Source organism: Dipodomys spectabilis, unplaced genomic scaffold (assembly GCF_019054845.1).
Source record: "Dipodomys spectabilis isolate Male_0828 unplaced genomic scaffold, ASM1905484v1 ptg000496l, whole genome shotgun sequence".
Taxonomy (NCBI): domain Eukaryota; kingdom Metazoa; phylum Chordata; class Mammalia; order Rodentia; family Heteromyidae; genus Dipodomys; species Dipodomys spectabilis.
This window is the reverse complement of record NW_024871173.1, coordinates 783,155-805,342: the sequence shown is the minus strand read 5'-3', so window position 1 is coordinate 805,342 and position 22,188 is coordinate 783,155. Positions and strand designations below refer to the sequence as shown.

At 55.3% G+C, this 22,188-nt stretch overlaps 2 protein-coding genes and 1 non-coding gene across 7 annotated transcripts; 1 reads left to right on the top strand and 2 right to left on the bottom strand.

Annotated features, from left to right (window-relative positions):
• Positions 1–1,223: 1,223 nt before the first annotated feature.
• On the bottom strand, positions 1,224–18,551 carry Znf496 (zinc finger protein 496). Of its 5 annotated transcripts, none has more exons than XM_042669506.1 (10): positions 18,441–18,551; positions 16,895–17,014; positions 16,142–16,671; positions 15,628–15,811; positions 10,439–10,480; positions 9,383–9,456; positions 6,454–6,586; positions 5,897–6,004; positions 4,332–4,445; positions 1,224–3,693 (listed from the first exon to the last, which is right to left on the bottom strand). In XM_042669506.1, the coding sequence occupies exons 3-10, from the start codon at positions 16,529–16,531 to the stop codon at positions 2,960–2,962; spliced, it is 1,779 nt and encodes a 592-aa protein (XP_042525440.1). In that variant the 5' UTR covers positions 16,532–16,671; positions 16,895–17,014; positions 18,441–18,551; the 3' UTR covers positions 1,224–2,959. The 5 variants fall into 5 exon arrangements, with proteins under 5 accessions (XP_042525440.1, XP_042525439.1, XP_042525441.1 ...); XM_042669505.1 differs by having other exon boundaries at positions 16,142–16,568; XM_042669507.1 differs by lacking the exon at positions 16,895–17,014.
• On the top strand, positions 5,046–5,149 carry LOC122098967. The gene has a single exon (XR_006145825.1). It is a non-coding gene; the product is annotated as a U6 spliceosomal RNA (small nuclear RNA).
• LOC122098959 (translation initiation factor IF-2-like) lies at positions 17,821–21,117 on the bottom strand. Its single transcript, XM_042669532.1, has 3 exons — positions 20,881–21,117; positions 18,441–18,579; positions 17,821–18,290 (listed from the first exon to the last, which is right to left on the bottom strand). Exons 1-3 carry the CDS (start codon positions 21,115–21,117, stop codon positions 17,821–17,823), a joined length of 846 nt encoding a protein of 281 aa, XP_042525466.1.
• Positions 21,118–22,188: the final 1,071 nt, after the last annotated feature.

Genomic DNA, 22,188 nt, shown 5'->3' with positions numbered 1-22,188 from the left:
ACCAATCTTAACCTGAACTGTTGCTAAACACCAGGCCAGTAATTTTAGCCTAACTCAGTAAGTACAAAGCCTGCAGAAGGAGCGGTGATTTTGAGTCTTTTAACTCCCATTTGTGTGGTTTGAAGCCAGCCTGGGCATAAAAATTGAGACTTTTATATCCAATTAACTGGCAAAAAAACCCTGGAATTTGCCATGTGATCATGGTTCAAAGCCAGCCCCAGGACGAAAGCACATGACTCTTCCAATTAAATAACAAAAACCAGGAAGTAGAACTGTGATTCAAGTGGCAAAGCACCAGCTAAGTAACAGTATCCAAGTCCTGAGGTCAAGCCCCAGTACCAGTTTGCGCGCGCGCACACACGCGCTCGCACGCGCGCGCGCACACGCACACTCGCACGCGCGCGCACACACGCACACAGCACCAGATGTGGAGTTATGTCTCAAGTGGTAAAAGTGTCAGCCTTGAGAGGAAAAAGCCAAGTCATAGCTGGGTGCCCGTGGTTCACTCCTGTAACCCTAACTACTCAGTAGGCTGAGATCTGAGGACCAAAGTTCAGTGCCAGCCCAGGCAGGAAAGTCTGTGACACGCATCTCCAATTTACTAAAACCAGAAATGGTGCTGTAGTTCAAAGTAGTAGAGCTCTAACCTTGAGCAAAAGAGCTCCAATAATGTACCCAGGCCCTGAGTTCAAGTCCTGCAACTGGAAAAAATTACTTTTTCAAGTTTCATGGGCTTTTCCTGGTCCTAACTGCCTCTGAACTCTACCCTCAGATCTCAGCCTCCTGAGTGGCTAGACAGCGGGAGGAAAACCCCCATTGCCCCCACACGGGATATACCTGGGTTGGGCTACACCACCCAGGAGAGCTTCCACTGTAACTTCGCTTTCCACATTCTTTTGTTACCTTTGGATGTGAGGCAGGGGGTGAGAAAGGGCGTGTCTGCTGCATTTTATGGGGACTCAAGATACAGAGGCCTCCTCTTGGCTCTACTTCTATTACATTTGTTTCATGGCTTTATGATCTGACCTCACATGTCAATTATACCTATGTTCCCTTATAGACAAATGTCCTAAGCATTAAGGGGAATAAGAGCCAGCACTGTTTGGAATTTTGTCCTGAGCTGGCCTTAAGAACAGTTATATCCATATGTACATCACCTTTGTAATAAAATAAAAAGTTACTCCCCTTTCCAGGTGTATCAACACAAGAAAAGACTATTTAGAAACCAGACATTTAGCAGTTTATTCCTTGTTCCAAGTTAAGACCAAATAATTTTATTGCATTTACTATTCCTGGGCATATAGATGCAGCTACTCAGAAATAGAAATTTAGTTATAAAATCATGTAACTCTTTCATTGGGTTGGGGTAGAGGCTTCTTGAAGTGAAAATCAAGTGACAAAGAGCACCAGGAGCCTCAAGTTCATCTTCCCAGGCTTCCTGTCTCACACAGAACACAGAGGAGCAGCCTGTTAGTTAGTGTCAGGCCCCGCCGCAGCTATACCCAAGCCTCCATGCCTCCTCACGAAGCCTGGCCCACTTCACCAGTCTGTCAGGATAATTAAGACCATGTTGTTGATTGTTTGAGGTTTTACTACCAACTGTCTGTCACTCACAGTCCAGACCCCCAGGATTTGACCTTTAAAGGCTATGGATGAAGATTCTTCCATCCTGACAACAGCAGCCCTGAATGCCAATTATTGGGTTTGGATCCTACCTTCATTGGAATGGCAAACAAGTCAATTGAAGCTTGTATTGGCTCATGTGAGTCAGGACCATCAACAGTACCATAAGGTTGGAGTTGTGGCTTGAACTGTGTGTCCTCAAAATCCCAAGGTTCAAGTCCTGACCCCTAGTACCTCAGAATGGGACTCTAGGAAATGGTTACTGCAAATACAGATGAGGCTATATGGCACAGGTAGGGTGGGCTCTGAGCCAGGGACTGGCTTCCTTATCCAAGAGGGAAATATGGAGACAGACACACATGGAGAACTGCTGTGTGGTGGTGAAGGAAAAAGGTGTAATGTGACCAAACACCAGCAAGTCTGGGGTAAGACCAAGTGTCCCTCCAGCCTCAGAAAAAAACAGCTCTGCAGACCCCCGACCTGGACATGCAGCCAAGTCCAAGTGTAGTCCCCTGACATGTGCTACTGTGCTGCAATACTGGTGGGAAATTAACTCAACCACCTCCAAGTCAGCATCGATGGAGGACACAACTTCACCGGGCCGTCTGCCCAGAGAGCCCCGACTCCAGGGCTGAGCTACACACTCCCAGACAGAATGGAAGAGGAACTTAAAGGCCATGCAACTCAGCATCGAACACACATTTCCTAAGGACCTTCAGGATTAAAAAAATAAAAAGGCAGGTTGGAGTAGATAGGCAAGAGGTTAAACGGGAGCTTGCTTGGGATGAGCTCCCCATCCGTGCCACGTGGCTGCCAGAGCATGTCTACCCCCACTGCCAAGGCTAAAGGCTTGGTGATCCTCTGGGACCTGTGGGGTGCTCCTGGGACAGGGTGGGCTGGGGCTGGCTTCTGGAAACAGGACGTAGTTCAGTGTTTGGCCCTGCTCTCTACTGGGGCCCCAGTCCCACGGCCTTCCTGTCAGCCCATCATCCCACTGGCAGTTGGACAGGAACTAGAGTTACCCTTGACCTGGGGGGGGAGGATGGGGGGAGTGTGCTGAGGATCTAAGGAGAGTCCCAGACGGTGTGTGTGTGTGGGGGGGGGGTCCGTTACGACACGCATATGAAGCATGCTGAAGCTGGTGGTGACATGCCTTCCCTGGTTTTTGGCACAGCAGAATGGGAAGGAAGGCTGGGCAAGCCACTCTCCTTATCTGGGGAGGAGGAAGGGGGCTCCCATGGCACCAGAAGTTGGAGACTACCTGAGAGCAAAGGGCAGGAAGAGCCGCTGTCTCTGTCCTGGGCAGGGGTACAATGCGTGGCTGCGCCGGGAGGGCTCAGTAGGAGTTGAGGGCCTGCTTGGAGCGCCGCTTCATGTGTAGGCGCTCGTGGCGGAGGAGGTCGCAATTGTGCACGAAGCTTTTCACACAGTACCGGCAGCGGAAGGGACGCCCCTCGTCCTTCAGGTGGAAGGTGCTGCGGTGCCTGAGCAGCTGGTCCTGCCTCTGGAAGCCCTTCCCACAGTCACGGCACTGTGTGCTCGGCTTGGCCTTGCTCTTTTCCAGCAGGGGCTCTGGGCCCCCGCCCTCGCTCTCTGACTCCCGCTTCTCTCTCTTCTGCACCGGCTTGAGTCTGTCTGGCTGCACGTGTATCCGCCTGTGCGAGAGCAGGTGTGCGTTGAGGCGGAAGCTCTTCCCACAGACGCCACACCTGTAGGGTTTCGGGGTCTCGTGGGTCTCCAGGTGCCCATCCAGGTCCTCGCTGTCACTGAACAGCTCCCCACACACCGAGCACTCGTGCGGCTTCTGCTCCCTACGACTCCGCAGGTGCCGGATGAAGTTGACCCTCCAGCGGAAGATCTTCCCGCAGTTTGGACACACGTAGGATTTCTGGGAGGCCTGCCCCTCGCCCCGGACCTCGGCGCTGCTCAGCTGCTTCTCCGGGCTGCTCCTTCGCTCTTCCCTGCAGTACGGGCCGTGCTGGGAGTCCTCTTCCCCAGAGCTGGACAGGACGATCTCAATGGTCACTTCCTGGTCAAGGCCATTCTTTAGGGGTGGCGAGTCACCTCCGGCTGCAGGCAACCAACGTGATGGGTCAGTGGTGCTGTCCTGGCTACGTCTCACCCCAGACCCTGTCCAAGAAGGCTGGCAGTTCAGAAACTCATTTTCCCAATGCTTGGTGACCGTAAGGGACCTAAGGTGCACTGCACAGGCCCCTGGAGTTGGAGAAGGAAATGCCTGGGCCACACCAAGACCAAAGCGCCTTGGTACCTTTCTCTCCTGGCTTCAGTGCCATTTTCCCTAACCCCTCACCCTCAACTCATGTCTTCCTGAGCCAGAGACTACAACTGATGCAATATTTATCAGTGTAACGTTTATCCTGGACTCTCTGCACAGGAGCCACCTCACTAAACCAAACACAGCAAAAGTCGGTCAGGATCATGCCAAAGATCATGCCATGTGCGAGCACTGAAATGCCCAGGGACTATGCTAGACTTCTCATGTGCTCAGCCTCTTTGCTTGGACACTGCTGGGGGACATGACTTAGCAAGTTATACACAGTAACAACTGAAGTGATCTAGTCCTACAATGCTGAATTTCACATTAAGGTTGCTTAATGGCCCCAGACTGTCCAGGATCACTGAATTCCACCTCTTACCCCTGCACATGCCCCCAAGACCTACACCCATGACACAAAGGCCCTCCTTACCTGGACAGTTGCTTTGTGGGAGCATCACCTGTGGGCAGGCCTGCAGACCTGGCACCTGTAGCTCCTCCCACCTCCTTCTTTCCTCCACCTGGAATGGCTGAAGACTAGGAAAGTCTTTCCAAAGAAGAAAATGAGAGAAGTAATTGTCTTGTACTGTAATCTACTACCTGGGGCCTGGAAAGAGGCCAGGCAGAGAGTTGAAGGTATGGAGCTCCCCACTGGGGCCTAAGAAGTAGTCACTCTGCATTTACTGAGTGAATAATGCTGAAGGCAAAATATGCTGATACCATGAATCTGGGGTCTGAAGCCAGAATCACTATAGGACTTGGTTCTGTTTATCTTTGTGGCCAAACAAGTAATGGCTTTAACTATGAGGTTCTCTACAGACAGACCTGCAGACCCTCTACATAGCCCATGAAGTCTATGGGGCAGAGACTGGAGGGATAGGAGCTACCACACCACACCAGAGGCTCTGGATGCATGTTCCGCATGAAGACGGTGCACCAGAACCTGACACCGTGGTGCCAAGGCAGGAGTTCCAGGGCTGTTGCTGACTAGACACCAAGCTCCAAAGAGGCAAGTTATTCACAGCATGGCACAGAGATTACAAACATGAGCTGCAGAGACCAACAGCTGAACACCAAGACAAGGCAGAGCCCCTCCCTGCAGCACTTGTGCGTAAAGGCAGGGGAAAGGAGCAGGAAGCAAAGTGTCATGCTTGCTTCGGCAGCACAGGTACTAAAATTGGAACGATACAGAGATTAGCATGGCCCCTGCACAAGGAAGCAAAGTGTAAGGGGGTTATTATGCTCAGTGCTTGATCAAGAGATGCTCCCAGCAGCCTGGCTTGTCCCAAGCATCTGACTTCACTTCTTTTTTTTTTTTTGGTCCAGTCGTGGGGCCTGAACTCTGGGCCTGGGCGCTGTCCCTCAGCTCTTCAGCTCAAGGCTAGCGCTCTACCACTTGAGCCACAGCGCCACTTCTGGCTTTTTTTCTTTTTGCTTATGTGGTGCTGAGGAATCGAACCCAGGGCCTCGAGCATGCAAGGCAAGCGCTCTACCACTGAGCCACCTTCCCAGCCCCTGACTTCACTTCTACAGGGCCTTGTCAGTACAAACCAGGTAGGTAAACGATTCCCACTATTTCTCAGCCCTTAGTAAAGGGAGAACAATCCCTGTTGATGGCAGAAATGATCCCCATTCTTTCAGCAAGAAGTCAGAGACAGAGCTAGGAATGTGGCTTAGTGGTAGAGTGCTTGCCTAGCATGCATGAAGCCCTGGGTTCAATTCCTCAGTATCACATACACACACAGAAAAGCCACAAGTGGTGCTGTGGCTCAAGTGGTAGAGTGCTATCCTTGAGCTGAAGAGCTGAGGGACAGCGCCCAGGCCCAGAGTTCAAGCCCAAGACTGGCAAAAATAAAATAAAAAAGGAAGCCAAGGACAAGACAAGACCTGAACCATCACTAAGACAGAGTGAAGGGGATGTGGATGGGAGGCTTGGGGAAATAATGAGGGAGCAGCCCAGCTCTCCCTTTACACCACCCACTTCTGGATCGTACTCACCCAAATGGGGGACCTGAGGCCCTTCTTTGCCCTGGAGGTCCTGAAACTCTGGAACCCGTGGCTCGCTCTCCTCTCCCTGGGAAAGATCTGGCTGGGCTGGTGCTTCATCTGTTTAGAAAGGCCCAGGACACACCTGGATTTGTGACCTGTTCCTGCAGGCCATCAGGGCTTGGTCCAGTGTGAGACTCTCACCCACAGTCAGGGACCAGGAGGGACTGAGAGGTGTGGGAAGTCCAAGCGGAGGCAGCGCCCCGGAGGGACAGCCCAGCCCAGGGCAGCTCTCAGAGCTGGAAAAGGCGACGGGGTAACAATGGTTGAAGAACAGAAATGCTACAATGTCATAACTGGTTTCTAGAACAGACTGGGAAGCCTGGCCTACAAGTGCAGAGAAATGCAGCTGTGGGACCCCGCACACAGGGCCTCCTCTCAAGGCTGAAAGGTGAGCAGTAAGACTGGAGGCAGTGCCCAGTGTCCTGACCTTCTAGGAGGAAGTCACTGACTCAGGGCGAGACCCCTGCCAGTTCCCTGTCTCAGAGGGCATAGGAGTTAGGGCTTACTTGGAGACACTGAGACCTCGTAGTCCTCTCCAATGATGAACTCTCCATAGTAACCAGTCTGGGCAGGGTCTAGAAGGGACCAGTCCTCTTCAGAGAAACATAGAATCATGTCCTTAAATGGAGAAACCCGGTTCTGAAACCACAGGAGAACAGAAGGTCTCAATCTAGGGATGACCTAAGTATCTTAGTCCACTCAGGGTGCTATGAACAAACACTACAGAGGGCTGGGAAGGTGGCTCAGTGGTAGAGCGCTTGCCTCGCATACATAAGGCCCTGGGTTTGATTACTCAGCACCACATAAGCAGAAAAAAGTGGAAGTGGTGCTGTGGCTCAAGTGGTAGGATGCTCACCTTGAGCTAAAGAGCTGAAAGACAGCACCCAGGCCCAGAGTTCAGGCCCCAGGACCGGCAAAAACAAACAAACAAACAAAAATATATAGACTCAGTGGCCTCTAAACAGCAATTATGTCAATTCCAGAAGCAAAAAATCCAAGATCAAGGCACCAGCAAAATAGGTCTCTTGCAAGGGCCTGCCTTTTGGCTCAAAAATGTCATGCCAGGCGCTAGTGGCTCCTGCCTGAAATCCTAGCTACTCACGAGACTGAGACCTGATAATCATAGCTTGAAGTCAACCCAAGCAGGAAAGTCCAGATGAGACTCTCATCTCCAATTAACCACCTGAAAACTAGAAGTAGAGTTGTAGCTCAAAGTAATAGAGCACTAGTCTTGAGCCAAAAAGCTCAGTGACAATACCCGGACAAAGCTCAAGCCCCACCACCAACAGAAAAAAGAGAAGAATGTCAAAAAGCAAAAAATATGACATTGCTGGCTCTGCATACCAGAAAAGACAGCCCTGCTGGAAACCAGGTCCTTTCCAGAGGTGACACCTGGGCAGCCAAACGCAAGGGCATTTTCTCTGTGACTCAGGTTTCCCAGGTAAGACCAGGTGAAATGGTCCAGCAGAGGCCTCAGGCTACTGACAGCTCAAGTCCAGACGAGCTCTTCTGAGCTCCAAGCTCCTCATCTTGCTATGATTAGTTTATATTACTGTAATAATTTTGTTCTTGGCAATTTTGATTGTGCAACCCAAAAATCAGTCCTTTTGTGTTTTAGATTATCTAAAATGGTCTTATCCATTAAAAGTAAGAATGAGAATGTGACTGTGTGTGTTTATGAACTAGACCTAGGGGCTTAAACTTGGGTACTGGGTGCTGACCCTGAGCTTTTGTTCTCAAAACTAATGCTCTACCACTTGGAGATAAGCCTCACACACTTTCCTGCCCAGATGGCTTTGAACCATATACCTAAGATCTCAGCCTCCTGAGTATCCACCAGCAACAAACTGAGGGTTTGAGCAAGATTTAGTCTCATAAGATCACAAGGCTACAGGCTAAGTATCAAGAGAAAAAAAATCTCACATTTTTATCAAGAATCAAAAGAGATTTCAAAAAGAACGGAAAAAACTCAAGGCATGGGCGCTGTCTCTGAGCCAATTTTTGCTCAAGGCTGGCATTTTACCACTTGAGCCTCAGCACCACTTCCAGGTTTTGAGTACTTAATTGGACAGAAGAGTCTCTCCGGGATGTTCCTGTCCATGCTGGCTTCAAACACGATCTTCAGATCTCAGGTCTAAGCCACAGGACTGACTGTGAGACTCTTATTTCCAATTAACCACCAGAAAACAAGACATGGAGCTGTGGCTCAAAGTGGTAGACCACTAGCCTTGAATGAAAAGCTTCAGGCACAGTGCCCAGGTCCTGAGTTCAAGCCCTACAACCAACAAAAAAGAAAGGGTTGGGAATGTGGCTTAGTGGTTAGAGGGCTTGCCTAGCATGCATGAAGCCCTGGATTCCATTCTTCAAAAACAAAACAAAATAAAAAGCCAGAAATGGCACTGCGGCTCAAGTCGTAAAGTGCTAGCCTTGAGTAAAAGAAGCTCGGAGGCTGCCGGGCGCTGGTGGCTCACGCCTGTAATCCTAGCTACTCAGGAGGCTGAGATCTGAGGATCATGGTTCAAAACCAGCCCGGGCAGGAAAGTCCGTGAGACTCTAATCTCCCATAAACCACTAGAAAACCGGAAGTTGCACTGTGGCTCAAGCAGTAAAGCGCTCGCCTTGAACTGAAGAGCGCAAGGACAGAGCCCAAGCCCAGAGTTCACGCCCCATGACCAAGAAAAAAAAAAAATAATAATAATAATAAGCTCAGGGACAGTGCTAGGCAAGCACTTTACCACTAAGCCACATTCCTAGCCCATAAGACTCTTATTTACAATAAACTACCCAGAAAGAGGTAAAAGTGGAACAGTGGCTCAAATGGTAGAGTGCTAGCATTGAGCAAAAAGAAGTTCAGGGACAGTTGCCAGGCCGAGATCAAGCCCCAAAACCAGTACAACTATATCTTCAACAGAGTAACCAGAAAGCACTGATTTACTAGAACCTGTGTGTTAAGCTGGGCACTGGTGGCTCAATCCTATAATGCTAGGTACTCAGGACATTGAGATCTGAGGATTGCAGTTCAGAGCCAGCCTGGGCAGGAAAGTCTGTGAGGCTCTTATCTCCAAATAACCATCAGAAAACTGCAAGTGGTTCTGTGGCTCAAAGTGGTGGAACACTAGCGTTGAGTAAAGCTCAGGGACAGTGCCCAGGCCCAGAGTTCAAACCCCATGACCGCCAAGAAAAAAAAAAAACTAAGCTCTGGTCTTCTCCTCAGAGGTCCATAGCTTAGGACTCCTGGCCATTGTGCTCTGCCATCTGTCTGCACAAGGTAGCACCATAGCTCAGTCCTGCTCATGTTCATTTTTTTGGGCTGGGGCTAAACATCTAATATGGCCACCAGCAAAGTGGCCGGGGTTCCAAGAAGCTGCCCTGCCCTGTGGTGTCCTTCAGAGAGGCCGATGTCAGGTTTTCAAGGACTGTATAGCCATTACTCACCGGGGGCAGGTGGCAGGTGGTCACCTGCTGGGCATCTCTCATGCTTTCCTCTTGAAGGACAATATCCTGAGGAACTGAAAGAGATCAGAAACATGTCCTGAAGGGAGCCGGGCCTGGCTCTCCCACTTTGTGGGCTCCTCAGGCTTCTCTACTTCCAATTTTGCAAACAGAGATATCAAGTGAGAGAACCAATAGCAAGACATTCCTGGTGCTTCTCCTAAAACTCCAAGTCCTCACCTAGAGGATAAGCAGCACAGGAAAAATACTTTGCAAACCAAAGCATCTTGGCCACCACAAGGATGCCTGCATTAGATATAATTAGCTCCCTGACCTCACCTAGGCACCAGCCCTGGGGCTTGAATCAAGGCCTGGGCACTGCCTGCCCTTTTCTCTTTATGTGGTACTGAGGAATCGAACCCAGGACTTCATACATCCTAGGCAAGCACTCTAATACTAAGCCACATTCCCAGCCAAAGGACTTCAGTGTTGTTGTCTAAAATACAGGGAAAACAAGCTGGGCACTGGAGGTTTACACCTGTAATCCTAGCTACTCAGGACAAGAAGTTCTGAGAACAATGGTTCTAAGCCAGTCCCTGCAGGAAAGTTTGTGAAACTCTTATCTCCAACTGACCACCAAAAAAGCCAGAAGCAGCGCTGTGGCCAGCCTTGAATAAAAAAACTCAGGAACAGTGTCCAGGCCCTGAGTTTAAGCCCCAGGGATGGCACACAAAATAAGCCAACAAATAAGTAGAAAATAAAGTGGCAGGGCTGGAAATGTGGCTCAGTGGTAGAGTGCTTGCCTAGCATGCATGAAGCCCTGGGCTGAACTCCTCAGTGCCACAGAAAAAGCTGGAAGTGGAGCTATAGTTCAAGGGGTAGAGCACTAGCTCTGAGCATAGAGAGACTCAGGGACAGAGCCTAGGCACTGAGTTCAAGCCACAGGACCAACCAAAAAAAAGAAAAGAAAAGAAAAGAAAGAAAAAAAAAATGCCAATAAGGACTAAAGGGAATAAGTCAACATGGGACCCCTGGTTATCACATAAGTTTACATAATACCTGTAAGTTTGTGTACTCCAGAGCTCCAGGAAAAGACGTTATCTGAGGATGGGAGATAAAGAACCCTTGTCCATTACCAGTAACAACATAAATCTCAGCTGTTAGAGAAAACAAGAGGCCCTCAAGGTGAAGACCAGAATTACCCAATGATCTAATAATCCCACCATGAGTCTCCATGCATGTTCACTGCAGAACTTTCAATAACTCAGGCGTGGAAGCAGCCTAGGTACCCTATAGCTGGTGACCAGATGAAGAAAACGTGGTCTGTATACACAATGGAGTGCTACTGTTCTGCCTTCACTAATAAGGACACATCATTTGTAACCACACAGATGAAGCAGGGGGGAATTTTACTATTTGAAACATGCTTCAGATAGAAAAACAAATGCCGCATGATCTTATGTGTAGAGGCTCTCGCTGGCTCTGGGCAAAAACATCAGACTCTACCTGAAAGCTAATAAGAACTGGGAGGCATATCTCAACTGGTAGAGCCCCTGTCCAGGAAGCATGAGTTCAACCCCTAGTACTAAAAAATCAAATCTTGAAAAACCAAACTCACCGGCTGGATGCTGGTGAGTCATGCCTCTACTCCTAGCTACTCAAGATCTGAGGATGGTGGCTGGAAATCAGCACAGGCAGAAGAGTATGAGACTTTATTTCTAATTAACCACAAAAAAGCCAGAAGTGGAGCTGTGGCTCCAGCAGTAGAGTGCCAAGCCTTTTGAATGGGAATGTGAATGAGGCCCTGAATAGCACCAGCACCAGAAGGGGGAAAAAAGGGAGGAGAAAGGGTAATAAGGAAAAGAGGGTAGGAGGACAGAGAAAGAAAAGTGGTAAAAAGGGGAGGAAGAGAAGGGAGGGAAAAGTGCCAGCAGTTTCTGTCAGATACCCCTGGAAGAGCACTGGCCAAGACCCAGCCCCGTCACCTACGCTCCGAGTGCGACTTTGGAACCATCTCACTCCCCTCACTCACTTTGAGCCTTCAGGACCTGTGCCATAGTATAATGCTTCTGTTTGGAAACTATGCCTAGTTCAAACTCTGCCAACAATGAGCGCCATACCTGGTCAAGGTTCAACTAGGTAAAAATAATGTGCTTCCAAAGGCCTCCTGTCAGGACACAGGGTTCAGTAGTAGAGTGTTTATGTCTTGTGCACAAGGCACTGGGTGTGATATCAGACTAAAATTGGGGGAGCTGGGGCTGGGAAGGTGGCTCAGTGGTAGAGCGCTTGCCTTGCATGCATGATGCCCTGGGCTCAATTCCTCAGCACCATATAAGCAAAAAGAAAAAAGCTGGAAGTGGCGCTGTGGCTCAAGTGGTAGAGCGCTAGCCTTGAGTTGAAGAGCTGAGGAACAGCACCTAGGCCCTGAGTTCAGGCCCACGACCAGCCCCCCTCCCCAAAATTGTTTTACATAAAATAGAATTGGGGGAGCTTATTACCTACACACAGCTCTCAGTTCACAGAATATAACCCAGGTCACCTGCTAAATCAGTAAGTATAAATGCCAGCACTAGAAGCCAGGGACCTTTTACTTTCAAACTTGGGACAAGAAGTCCGTGGGGACCCCGGGGGACAGAGCAGCCACTGAAATGGAGGGTTTTTTTGTGTTCAATTTTGAGGTTTATGTTTTGATTTTTTTTTCTTTTACCACTCAGCATAATAGAAAAATAAAAATGATACAGTTGGGTTTTGTTGTTGTTGTTTTGTTGGTTGTGGGGCTTGAATTCTGGGCCTGGGCACTGTCCCTCAGCTCTTCAGCTCAATGCTAATGCTCAGATTTCAGCCTCCTGAGTAGCTAGGATTACAGGCATGAGCCACTGGCACCTGGCCAAGAACATGTTTGAGTACAAAAACTATGTACAAAACAGTAAGTACAAAGTGAGATGACTGATCCAGCTAACATACCCATCACCTCTCATAACATCATTTTTTATGATGAGATCATTTTGCATTCAATCTATGGCCTCTGTGCTATATACCACAGACCTCTCAAGTTTTTTGTTTTCTTTTGTCGGGTGTGGGGCCTGAACATTGGGCCTTCTCTGCTCCTTTATGCATTGATAACTTTCCTGGATGACAGGCTTCAAACAAACCTCAAATCTCAGCCTTGAGAGTATGACTACAGGCGTGAGCCACCACAGCTTGGATTATTGGTTTGTTTTTTAATTTATTGTTATTTTAGAGGTGATATACAGCAGTTACATTGGCTATTTTTTGTTTGTTTTTTTGGTCAGTTGTGGTGCTTGAACTCTTGGCCTGGACGCGGTTCCTGAACTCTTCAGCTCAAGGGGAGTGTTCTACCTCTTGAGCCACAGTGCCACTTCTGGTTTTCTGGTGGTTTATGGGAGATAAGAGTCTCCAGGGCTGGCTTTGAACAGCAATCATCAGATCTCAGGCTCCAGAGTAGCTAGGATTACAGGTGTGAGCCACTGGCGCCCAGTGCATTGGTTATTTATTTTATTTTTTTTGTCGGTCGTGGGGCCTGAGCTCTGGGTCTGGGCGCTGTCCCTCAGCTCTTCAGCTCAAGGCTAACGGTCTGCCACTTGAGCCACAGTGCCACTTCTGGGTTTTTTCTTTTTTTTTTTTTGCTTATGTGGTGCTGAGGAATCGAACCCAGGGCCTCATGCATGCAAGGCAAGCGCTCTGCCACTGAGCCACCTTCCCAGCCCACACTGGTTATTTTTGAAGTAACATTTCATTTCATGTCCAGGATAGCTTGGGCTGTGACCCTTCTCCATGTCACTAGGGTGACGTGTGCCTGCCACTGTGCTCGGCCACTATGCTTCTTCGGCAAACACCACTATACCAAGCCATCGGCTGAGATGATATCAAACTCTAATCAGGGCTCAGAAGAAAAGTTCCAATGATCCAACAATCTCCATCTCCCAAGTAGCTCTAATTATGGGTTTGAACTACATGCCCAGCTAGAAGGGGTATTTTATTTGCTTACTTATTCATTCATTCATTCATTTTTTAACCCAAGGCCTGGATACTATACCTTATTTTTTCACCAAAGAGTTTAGCACTTGAGTTACAGCTCCACTCCCAGTTTTTGGTAGTTTATTGAAGGTAAGAGAGTCACAGAGTTGTCTACACCTGTTGGCTTTGAACCATGATCCTCAGATGTCAGCCTGCTGAGTGGGATTACAGGAGTTAATTCTGCTCCTGCAGACAGACCAACTACCATGGCCTTGATAATACAAGGTCACATCACTCTGGATGTCATGTTAGAAGGCAAAACAAAGTCTAGCATTTTTGAAAGAACTTCATGATCAGAAAGAAGGTAATTCTGATTGGTAGCTTGTTCTAGGCTCTGTGGTAATCATTAGTGTTGACCCTGCTGACTCAAAACCCATAGATGGAGCTGAATGCTGGTGACTCACACCTGTAATCCACTCAGGAGACAGATCTGAGGGCAGCCTGGGCAGGAAAGCCCACTGAGACTCCCCCCTTTTTTTTTTTTTGGCTGGTCTTGGGGCTTGAACTCTGGGCCTAGTCAATGTCTCTCGGCTTTTGCGCTCTATGTGTTGAGCCATAGCTCCACTTCCAATTTGTGTGTGTGTGTGTGTGTGTGTGGAGGTAACAGTGTCACTAGCTGGGCACTGGTGGCTCATACCTGTAACCCTAGCGACTCAGGAGGCTGAGATCTGAGAATCACGGTTCAAAGCCATCCTAGGAAGGAAAGTCCACAAAACTCTTATCTCCAATTAATCACAGAAAAAGCCAGAAGTGGTGCTATGGCTCAAGTGGGAAAGTGCTAGATTTCAGCTGAAGAGCTGAGGGACAGCGCCCAGGCCCAGAGTTCAGGCCCCATGACCAACAAAACAAACAAACAAACAAACTTAGTGTCTCCCATATGCTACACAAATGCTCTACCACTTAGCTCCCCTCCTAGGTCCTAGGCCACTGAAAAACATTACAATGTCCTGGACAACTTCCACAAATAACAATAATGCACTTCTGTCTCCGAATTCTCCACTGTTAAGTACAGAGCAATCTAGCCAGACAAACAACAGGCCACATTACTCTTCAACCTAAAAGCATAACTTCCCGTCAAGTTGGCTAATCAGCCCAACTGAACTTGTATGCATTTAGACAAAAAGAGGACAACAGAACTAGGTCTATACTGAACGTAAGCAACTCTTCAAGTACTTACCGAGCATTTACACTGTATTAGGCATTATGAATAACTCAGAAATGATTTAAAGCATGGGGAGATATGCCTAAATTATGCAAATACTATGCAATTTTACTAAAGGAATGAATGTGTCCCTGGGTTTTGGACTGGAGTACCCCGGAACCAATATCCTCAGACATCACAGGGTGGCCCATTTGAGCTTAAAAAGCACAGTACTGCCAGGCACCGGTGGCTCTCACCTGTAATCCTAGCTACTCAGGAGGCTGAGATCTGAGGATCATGGTTCAAAGCCAGCCCAGGCAAGGAAAGTCCGTGAGACTCTTATCTCCAATCAATAAACCACCAGAAAACCGGAAGTGGCACTGTAGCTCAAGTGGTAGAGAGCTAGCCTTGAGCTGAAAAGTGCAGGGATAGCAGTCAGGCCCAGCGTTCAAGCCCCAGGACCGGGCTGGGACGGTGGCTCAGTGATAGAGCGCTTGCCTTGCATGCATGAGGAGAAAAAGTCGCCAGAAGTGGGGCTGTGGCTCAAGTGGTTGAGCACTAGTCTTGAGCTGAAGAGCTGAGGGACAGTGCTCAGGCCCAGAGTTCAGGCCCCATGATGAAAAGAAAAGAAAAGAAAGAAAAAAGAAAAGGAAAGAGAAGAGAAGAAAAGGAGTTCAGGGACAGTGCCCAAGACCTGAGTTCAAGCCCTAGGACTGGCACACACACACAAAGCCAGAAGTGGAGCTGCTAGCCTCAAGCCAAAGCAGCTCAGAAACAGTGCCTAGGCCCCAAGTTCAAGCCAAAAATAAACAAACAAATGCAAAGGAAAGGATGTGACCAGCTCAGGCCACAGGCCTTGGCTTATAGGAGCAGTCCCTGGCTGTCTTCACTGACAAAGTCCGTAAGAGGTACATTCTCCAATAGGTGAGACCCCACAACCTTGTGAACTTCATTCAATAGTTTTAGGGAAGGTCAGACCATTGTAACTCTCCTGTTTCCTCAGGAGAAGTATGTATGTGCCAAGTGGTCCCTCCCGCCACCCCACACACGCATTCTATGGACTGCGTACCTGGGTCTTCGCAGAGCTGGCCTGGTGGTCTACTTAGGAGCCCCAGGCCCTGTGCCAAGGCTGCGGGCTGAGCGTCCTGGCTCTTTGTGAGGTCACTCTGGGGTTCCACTGGCAAACGCTCCTGCTCTTGGTCCGGGGGGCCATCCCCATCATCGATCACCACAGGGTCTTCACAGTGCTTCAGCTGCAATCCCAGAGTTATTCAAGGCTAGGTAGAGAGGACCCTGGGCAAGGCTCAGCCAGTAGGCTCTGCCACGGCCCGAAGTCCGATGACCATGCCATCCACAGCTGGACACCAACTGTTCAACCTGAACCTTGGACAAGGCTTTCAGGAGGATGCCAGGACCATGCCTAAATCATACCCCTTAGCAAGTAAAATTTGCTTTCCTCAGAAACCAGACTCAATCTGGGCCTGATATTAAAGGTCATACCTCTAGACAGAATTACCCCTACCAAAACCCTGAACCCAGGCTATCTGACCAGGTTCTCCTTCCCCCAGCCTGCCCCTGCTCACCCACTGCCAGGGTCTCCCTGGCTCCCGTTCCAGTGCCTCCACTGCAGCCACAGCCTGCTCGCCGTTCTCGGGCTCCTGGGCACGCACCCAGCTCTGGATCTCCCATGGCAGGATGGCTAGAAACTGCTCCAACACGAGGAGCTCCAGGATCTGCTCTTTGGTGTGCCTCTCCATTCGCAGCCAGCCCCGGCACAGGTCCCAGAGGCGGTGCAGAGCCTCCCGGGGGCCTGCAGCCTCTTGGTAGCGGAATCGGCGGAACAGGCGCCGGGAAGACTCAGGGCTGGGAAGCTCCCCCTGGGGGGTAGGGTTCTCTCCAGGAGGGCTTCTCATTTTCCTGGGCTCCTCACTTTCCTTCGGAGCCAAGACTCGGGGGCATAGGGCTGTGGGCATGATGGGATTTGATGGAGGTCAGCAGCAGAAGACGACCCTATTTCCAAACAGAAATCGCTGGCTTCAATGCTCTGGTTTCCTGAGGTTGTTTCTGGGTGGTAGCAGACAAAGCCCACAGAGACCAGCCCTTTGGAGAAGCCCTGGGAAACGTAAGGAGTATCTATGTGATCTGTCCTTACATGTGGGGACAGAGAGAAAGATAACCCTTCCCCTCAGTACCATCAGTTGTATTGCCCTAATTGGAGAAGTGAACAAATCTGGGAGAAGAGTGTTGGCACTGCAACACAGCACTGGTGTTCCCCAGTGCCCCAGGGGCCACTGAGACCATGTGCAGGTAAGGTTATAATTAAGGCTCTGAGGTACCTTTGGGGCCAGGTCCTACTGGAGAAAACCCAAGGTGGACAGATGTGCAAAGCAGGTCACTATCTTCACGCTCTGGAGTTGAAGTCACTGTCCTGGCTCTTGAGAACTTTACAAAATAAGCTGGGGGAGGAGGGGGAAGGGGAGGGAGACAGACATGTTCGTGAAGAGCCATCAAGCTGGGACAAGGATAGTAAAATCCATTCTGCTTGCGGTCAAGGGCTGAACACTGGGGCTACATCCTGGACAAACAGCTAGAATTCCCCTCGCCCACCTTACTTTAGAAGGCAGAGATTGAAGCATTAGGGAAGAGAAGGTTCTCAGAGTTGGAAGATATAACAAGATACAGCTGTACATATTACACCAGAGAGGAATAACATTGTATTTTAAAATATCAGCATTTGGGCTGGGAAGGTGGCTCAGTGATAGAGTGCTTGTCAAGCATGCATGAGGCCTTGGGTTCGATTCCTCAGCACCACATAAGCAGAAAAAAGTCAGAAGTGGTGCTGTGGCCCAAGTGGTAGGGCACTAGCTTTGAGCTGAAGAGCTGAGGGACAACACCAAGCCCAGAGTTCAGCTCCCACGACTGACAATAAACAAACAAACAAAGTATCAGCATTGCTAGGTGCCGGTGCCACTCCGGCCGGTAAATCCTAGCTATTCAGGAAGCTGAGCCCTTAGGATTGCTTTTCAAAGCCAAGCTGGGGAAAGAACGTCTGTGAGACTCTCATCTCCAGAAGTGAAGCTGCACAAGGCTCAGGGGCAGCACTCAGGCTGTGAGTTCAAGTCCCAGGGCTGGCACTGGTGCGCGCACACACTCAGCTTTAAGGCTGCAGGTGTGGCTCAATGGTAAAGTACCCTGGATTCTATCCCAGCACTTCAAAACACGAAATGATAACTGCTCTTCAGACCAGCTCCGTTCAGTTGCGTCAACTATCTGGATGAAACTCCAAGCCTTCCTCCATCCCCTGCGACCCTCGCTCTCCAAACCACGCCCAAGGCAACGGTGCGCGCCGGGGAGGAGCGCCCGGCTCCGGAGGACGCGGGCCCACGACCGCCTCACTGCGGGGCGGGCGCGCAGGGCAGGGCCGGGCTTCGCGCTCCGCTCGCGGGCGGCCCGGCCGCCGCCCCTCGGGGTCGGAAGGAGCTTCCGGCTCCGAAGGAACCGGTGACAGCCCGGGGGGCGCGGGCCTCCCTCCCCGCCAACGCCGACGGCTGCCGAAGGGCCCCTCGAGGGAACCGCGCTGCTCCAGCGGCCAGAGGCCCCGGACGTCTTCAGGTCCCGGCGGCCGCAGGGCGCGCGGGCGCAGAGCCGCCGCCCGCCGCGGGTCTCCGGGCCGCGGGTCGCCGCGCCGGGCGGACGCACTGACGCGGCCGGCGGCTCTCGCAGGGGCGGGGCCTGGCGAGCGCGGCCACAAAGGGAGGGCCGCGGGTCGGGGGGCCGCGGGCGAGGCCGGGGAGGGGACCCCCCCCCCCCGTCAGGGCGCGCCGCCGCGCACGCGCGCACACGCACACGCGCGCCTCCGGGACGGCCCGCTCCGCCGCTCACCTCGCAGCCGCCCCGCCCCGGGCACGCGCAGCTTCTCATCCTTCCCGCGCGGCCGGGTCGAGCGGGCTCTCGGCAGGGCGCAGACTCCGGCGCGGCGCGTCCGGCGCGGGCCCGGCTCACCCCGAGCGCCTGGGCCCGGCTGGGGGGCAGAAGGAGCCGCCTGAAAGACAACAACGCAGCCCCATCCTCGCCCGCACGGCCGCGGACACGCAGCGCCGCGCGGGGGTGCAACGCGGGCGGAGGCGGGGGCCGGGGCGCGGGGAGCACGCGGGGCGCGCGGGCAGCGGGGCCGGGGCGCGCAGGCGACGGAGCCGCCCCCCACTCACCGCTTCGGCGCCACCCGGTCGGCGGGCCGCGCTGGCCGGGCTGCCGCCGAAAGGAAAGGCCGGAGCCCTCCGGCTCCCTCCCCTGGGACACTTCCTGCTCCGCTCTAGGACCGAGGAGGTCTCCGCATCTCAGTGGTTCGCGTCCCCGCCCCCCGGCCGAGGTGTGCGCGGGGGGGTGACATCCGACACCCCCGGCCCGCCCGGCCTCGCGCCCGCCCCGCCCCGCTCCGCGCGCGCCCAGGCCCGGGCGCCCGGCCCGCGGCTTTGTGGGCCTCCCCGGGGCGGGCGCGCGGGACGGCGCGGGCGCGGGGGGCGGCGCGAGGCCGGGGGCGCGGCCGGCGGGAATGTTTGACCTGGGGCGCCTAGCGGGAGGCCGGCCCGACGCACCGCCCTTCCCCGCCCATCCCGCTCCCCACGCGGAGGCCGCGGGCGGCGCGCCGGGATGGAGGGGGCGTGAGGAGCTCCTCAGCGGCCAGCGCCCCCGGCCTGCGGCCCCCGCTCCCGGCCTGCGGCCCCCCCCCCCCCCGCTCCCGGCCTGCGCCCCCCCCCCCGCTCCCGGCCTGCGCCCCCCCCCGCTCCCGGCCTGCGCCCCCCCCCCCGCTCCACGGCCTGCGGCCCCCCCGCTCCACGGCCTGCGGCCCCCCCCCCCGCTCCACGGCCTGCGCCCCCCCCCCCCGCTCCACGGCCTGCGCCCCCCCTCCACGGCCTGCGCCCCCCCCCCCCCCCGCTCCTGGCCTGCGCCCCCCCTCCACGGCCTGCGCCCCCCGCTCCACGGCCTGCGCCCCCCCCCCCCAGCTCCACGGCCTGCGCCCCCCCCCCCCCCGCTCCCAGGCCTGCGCCCCCCCCCCGCTCCCGGCCTGCGCCCCCCCGCTCCCAGGCCTGCCCCCCCCCCGCTCCCAGGCCTGCGCCCCCCCTCCAGGGCCTGTGCTCCCCGCTCCACGGCCTGCGCCCCCCCCCCCGCTCCCGGCCTGCGCCCCCCCCCCCCGCTCCCGGCCTGCGGCCCCCGTTCCACAGCCTGCGCCCCCCGCTCCCCAGCCTGCGGCCCCCGCTCCCCAGCCTGCGGCCCCCCCCCCCCCCCCGCTCCCGGCCTGCGGCCTCCGTTCCACAGCCTGCGCCCCCCCCCCCGCTCCCGGCCTGCGCCCCCCCCCCCCCGCTCCCGGCCTGCGGCCCCCGTTCCACAGCCTGCGCCCCCCCGCTCCCCAGCCTGCGGCCCCCGCTCCCGGCCTGCGCGCCCCCCCCCCCCCCCGCTCCCGGCCTGCGGCCTCCGTTCCACAGCCTGCGCCCCCCGCTCCCCAGCCTGCGCCCCCCGCTCCCCAGCCTGCGCCCCCCCCCACGGCCTGCAGCCCCCCCGCTCCACGGCCTGCGCCCCTCGCTCCCCGGCCTGCGCCCCCCCCCCCGCTCCACGGCCTGCAGCCCCCCCACGGCCTGCGCCCCCCCCCCCCGCTCCCGGCCTGCGCCCCCCCCTCCACGGCCTGCAGCACCCCCGCTCCCCGGCCTGCGCCCCTCGCTCCCCGGCCTGCCCCCCCCCCCCCCCGCTCCACGGCCTGCAGCCCCCCCACGGCCTGCGCCCCCCCCCCGCTCCCGGCCTGCGCCCCCCCCCTCCACGGCCTGCAGCACCCCCGCTCCCCGGCCTGCGCCCCTCGCTCCCCGGCCTGCCCCCCCCCTGCTCCACGGCCTGCGCCCCCCCCCCCGCTCCCGGCCTGCGGCCCCCGCACCCCCGGCCTGCGCCCCTCGCTCCCCGGCCTGCCCCCCCCCCTGCTCCACGGCCTGCGGCCCCCCCCCCCCCGCTCCACGGCCTGCGCCCCCCCCCCGCTCCCGGCCTGCGGCCCCCGCACCCCCGGCCTGCGCCCCCCGCACCCCCGGCCTGCCCCCCCCCCTGCTCCACGGCCTGCGGCCCCCCCCCCCGCACCCCCGGCCTGCGCCCCCCCCCCCCCCGCTCCCGGCCTGCGGCCCCCGCATCCCCGGCCTGCGCCCCTCGCTCCCCGGCCTGCGGCCCCGCACCCCCTGCCTGCGGCCCCCGCTCCCCGGCCTGCGGCCCCCCCCCCCCCGCTCCCGGCCTGCGGCCCCCGCATCCCCGGCCTGCGCCCCTCGCTCCCCGGCCTGCGGCCCCGCACCCCCTGCCTGCGGCCCCCGCTCCCCGGCCTGCGGCCCTCGCTCCCCGGCCTGCGGCCCCGCACCCCCGGCCTGCGGCCCTCGCTCCCCGGCCTGCGGCCCTCGCTCCCCGGCCTGCGGCCCCCGCTCCCCGGCCTGCGGCCCTCGCACCCCCGGCCTGCGGCCCCCGCTCCCGGCCTGCGGCCCAGGATGACAGCTTCCCACTGTGGACAGGGAGGTCCGTGTCCCACCGCGGCCATGGAACAGGTGTGGGCCTGATGGCAGTACCGGGAGTACCGGGTGGCGTGCCGGCAGTACCGAGAGTACCGGGTGGCGTGTCGGCAGTACCGAGAGTACCGGGTGGCGTGTCGGCAGACCGAGAGTACCGGGTGTGTCGGCAGTGCCGGCAGTACCGGGCAGCAGCGCGGGCGCGGACCACAGGCCGGTGCGGGCCGCCTTCCCGCGGTCTCCCCCGGGTCCGTAACTTTCCAGGCTCCCAAACCGGGGGAGGTGGGGCCGCGGGGCCGCCCTGGGGTCGGGCTTCCAGGCGCGTGCGGGAGCGGCCCGAGGAGCCCGGCGCTCAGGGCCCGCAGGCCTCGAGCCTGCTCCCAACTGCTGGGCCGCAGGCCCGCGGAGCCGCGCTGGACCTACCGGGAGCCTGAGCCGCGGCCTGGAGGAAGAGGCCGGACGCGGCCCCCACCCAGCGCCCGGCCCGAGCGGACCTCGGCAGCCGGGACCGAGCGCGAGACCGTCGGCGGGCGGAGGAGAGCCCCGGAGACCGGAAGCAGAGGAAAGCTCCGGCAGCCCGCCCGCCCTCAGGCCCGCACCGCCCGCGGCGCTTCGCTGGGCCGGGCGGCCTGTTGCCAGTGTGCCGTCAATCAGCGCATGTGCGTCCGGCCTGAACCCTGCTACCCTAGGCCGGGCAGAAGCAATGAGAAGGCCCGGGACTCTTCAGTTAACTCGCAAATGACCAAAGAGAATGAGGTCCTGAGGTCAGGCCTCCCCAGGACTGGCACACACACGCACTTCCAGTGCTGGAGCCCTTTCAGGACCACAAACACATCCGTGAACACTGTTGATTATCAGAGGAAAGCAGCCAAATCAGGGCTGGAGCCGCCACTTAACGGATACAGACTTACTTAGCAAGTGAATTACAGGGAATTCAAAGCCTACTGCAAGAGGCAACTTAAAAGATGCTTTTAAACCAGGCACCAATGGCTCACACATGTAATCCTAGCTACTCAGGTGGTTGAGATCTGAGGATTGCAGTTCAAAGCCAGCCAGGGCAGAAAAGTATGTGAAATTCTTATCTCTGATAAACCTCCAGAAAA

Excerpts from the sequence above, each read along its gene's own strand:
- Znf496 (XM_042669506.1), bottom strand. The coding sequence starts at position 16,531 with ATGCCCACAGCCCTATGCCCCCGAGTCTTGGCTCCGAAGGAAAGTGAG. Across the intron at positions 10,481-15,627 it reads CCAGCTCTGCGAAGACCCAG|ATAACGTCTTTTCCTGGAGC; the intron begins GTACGCAGTCCA and ends TCCCATCCTCAG. Across the intron at positions 4,446-5,896 it reads GCCTCAGGTCCCCCATTTGG|ACTTTCCTAGTCTTCAGCCA; the intron begins GTGAGTACGATC and ends TTCTTTGGAAAG.
- LOC122098959 (XM_042669532.1), bottom strand. The coding sequence starts at position 21,117 with ATGGCCGCGGTGGGACACGGACCTCCCTGTCCACAGTGGGAAGCTGTC. Across the intron at positions 18,580-20,880 it reads GCGGGGGCCGCAGGCAGGGG|CCGGGCCCAGGCGCTCGGGG; the intron begins GTGCGGGGCCGC and ends TCTGCCCCCCAG. Across the intron at positions 18,291-18,440 it reads CGGGGCGGGGCGGCTGCGAG|GCCCCGCCCCTGCGAGAGCC; the intron begins GTGAGCGGCGGA and ends CGCGCTCGCCAG.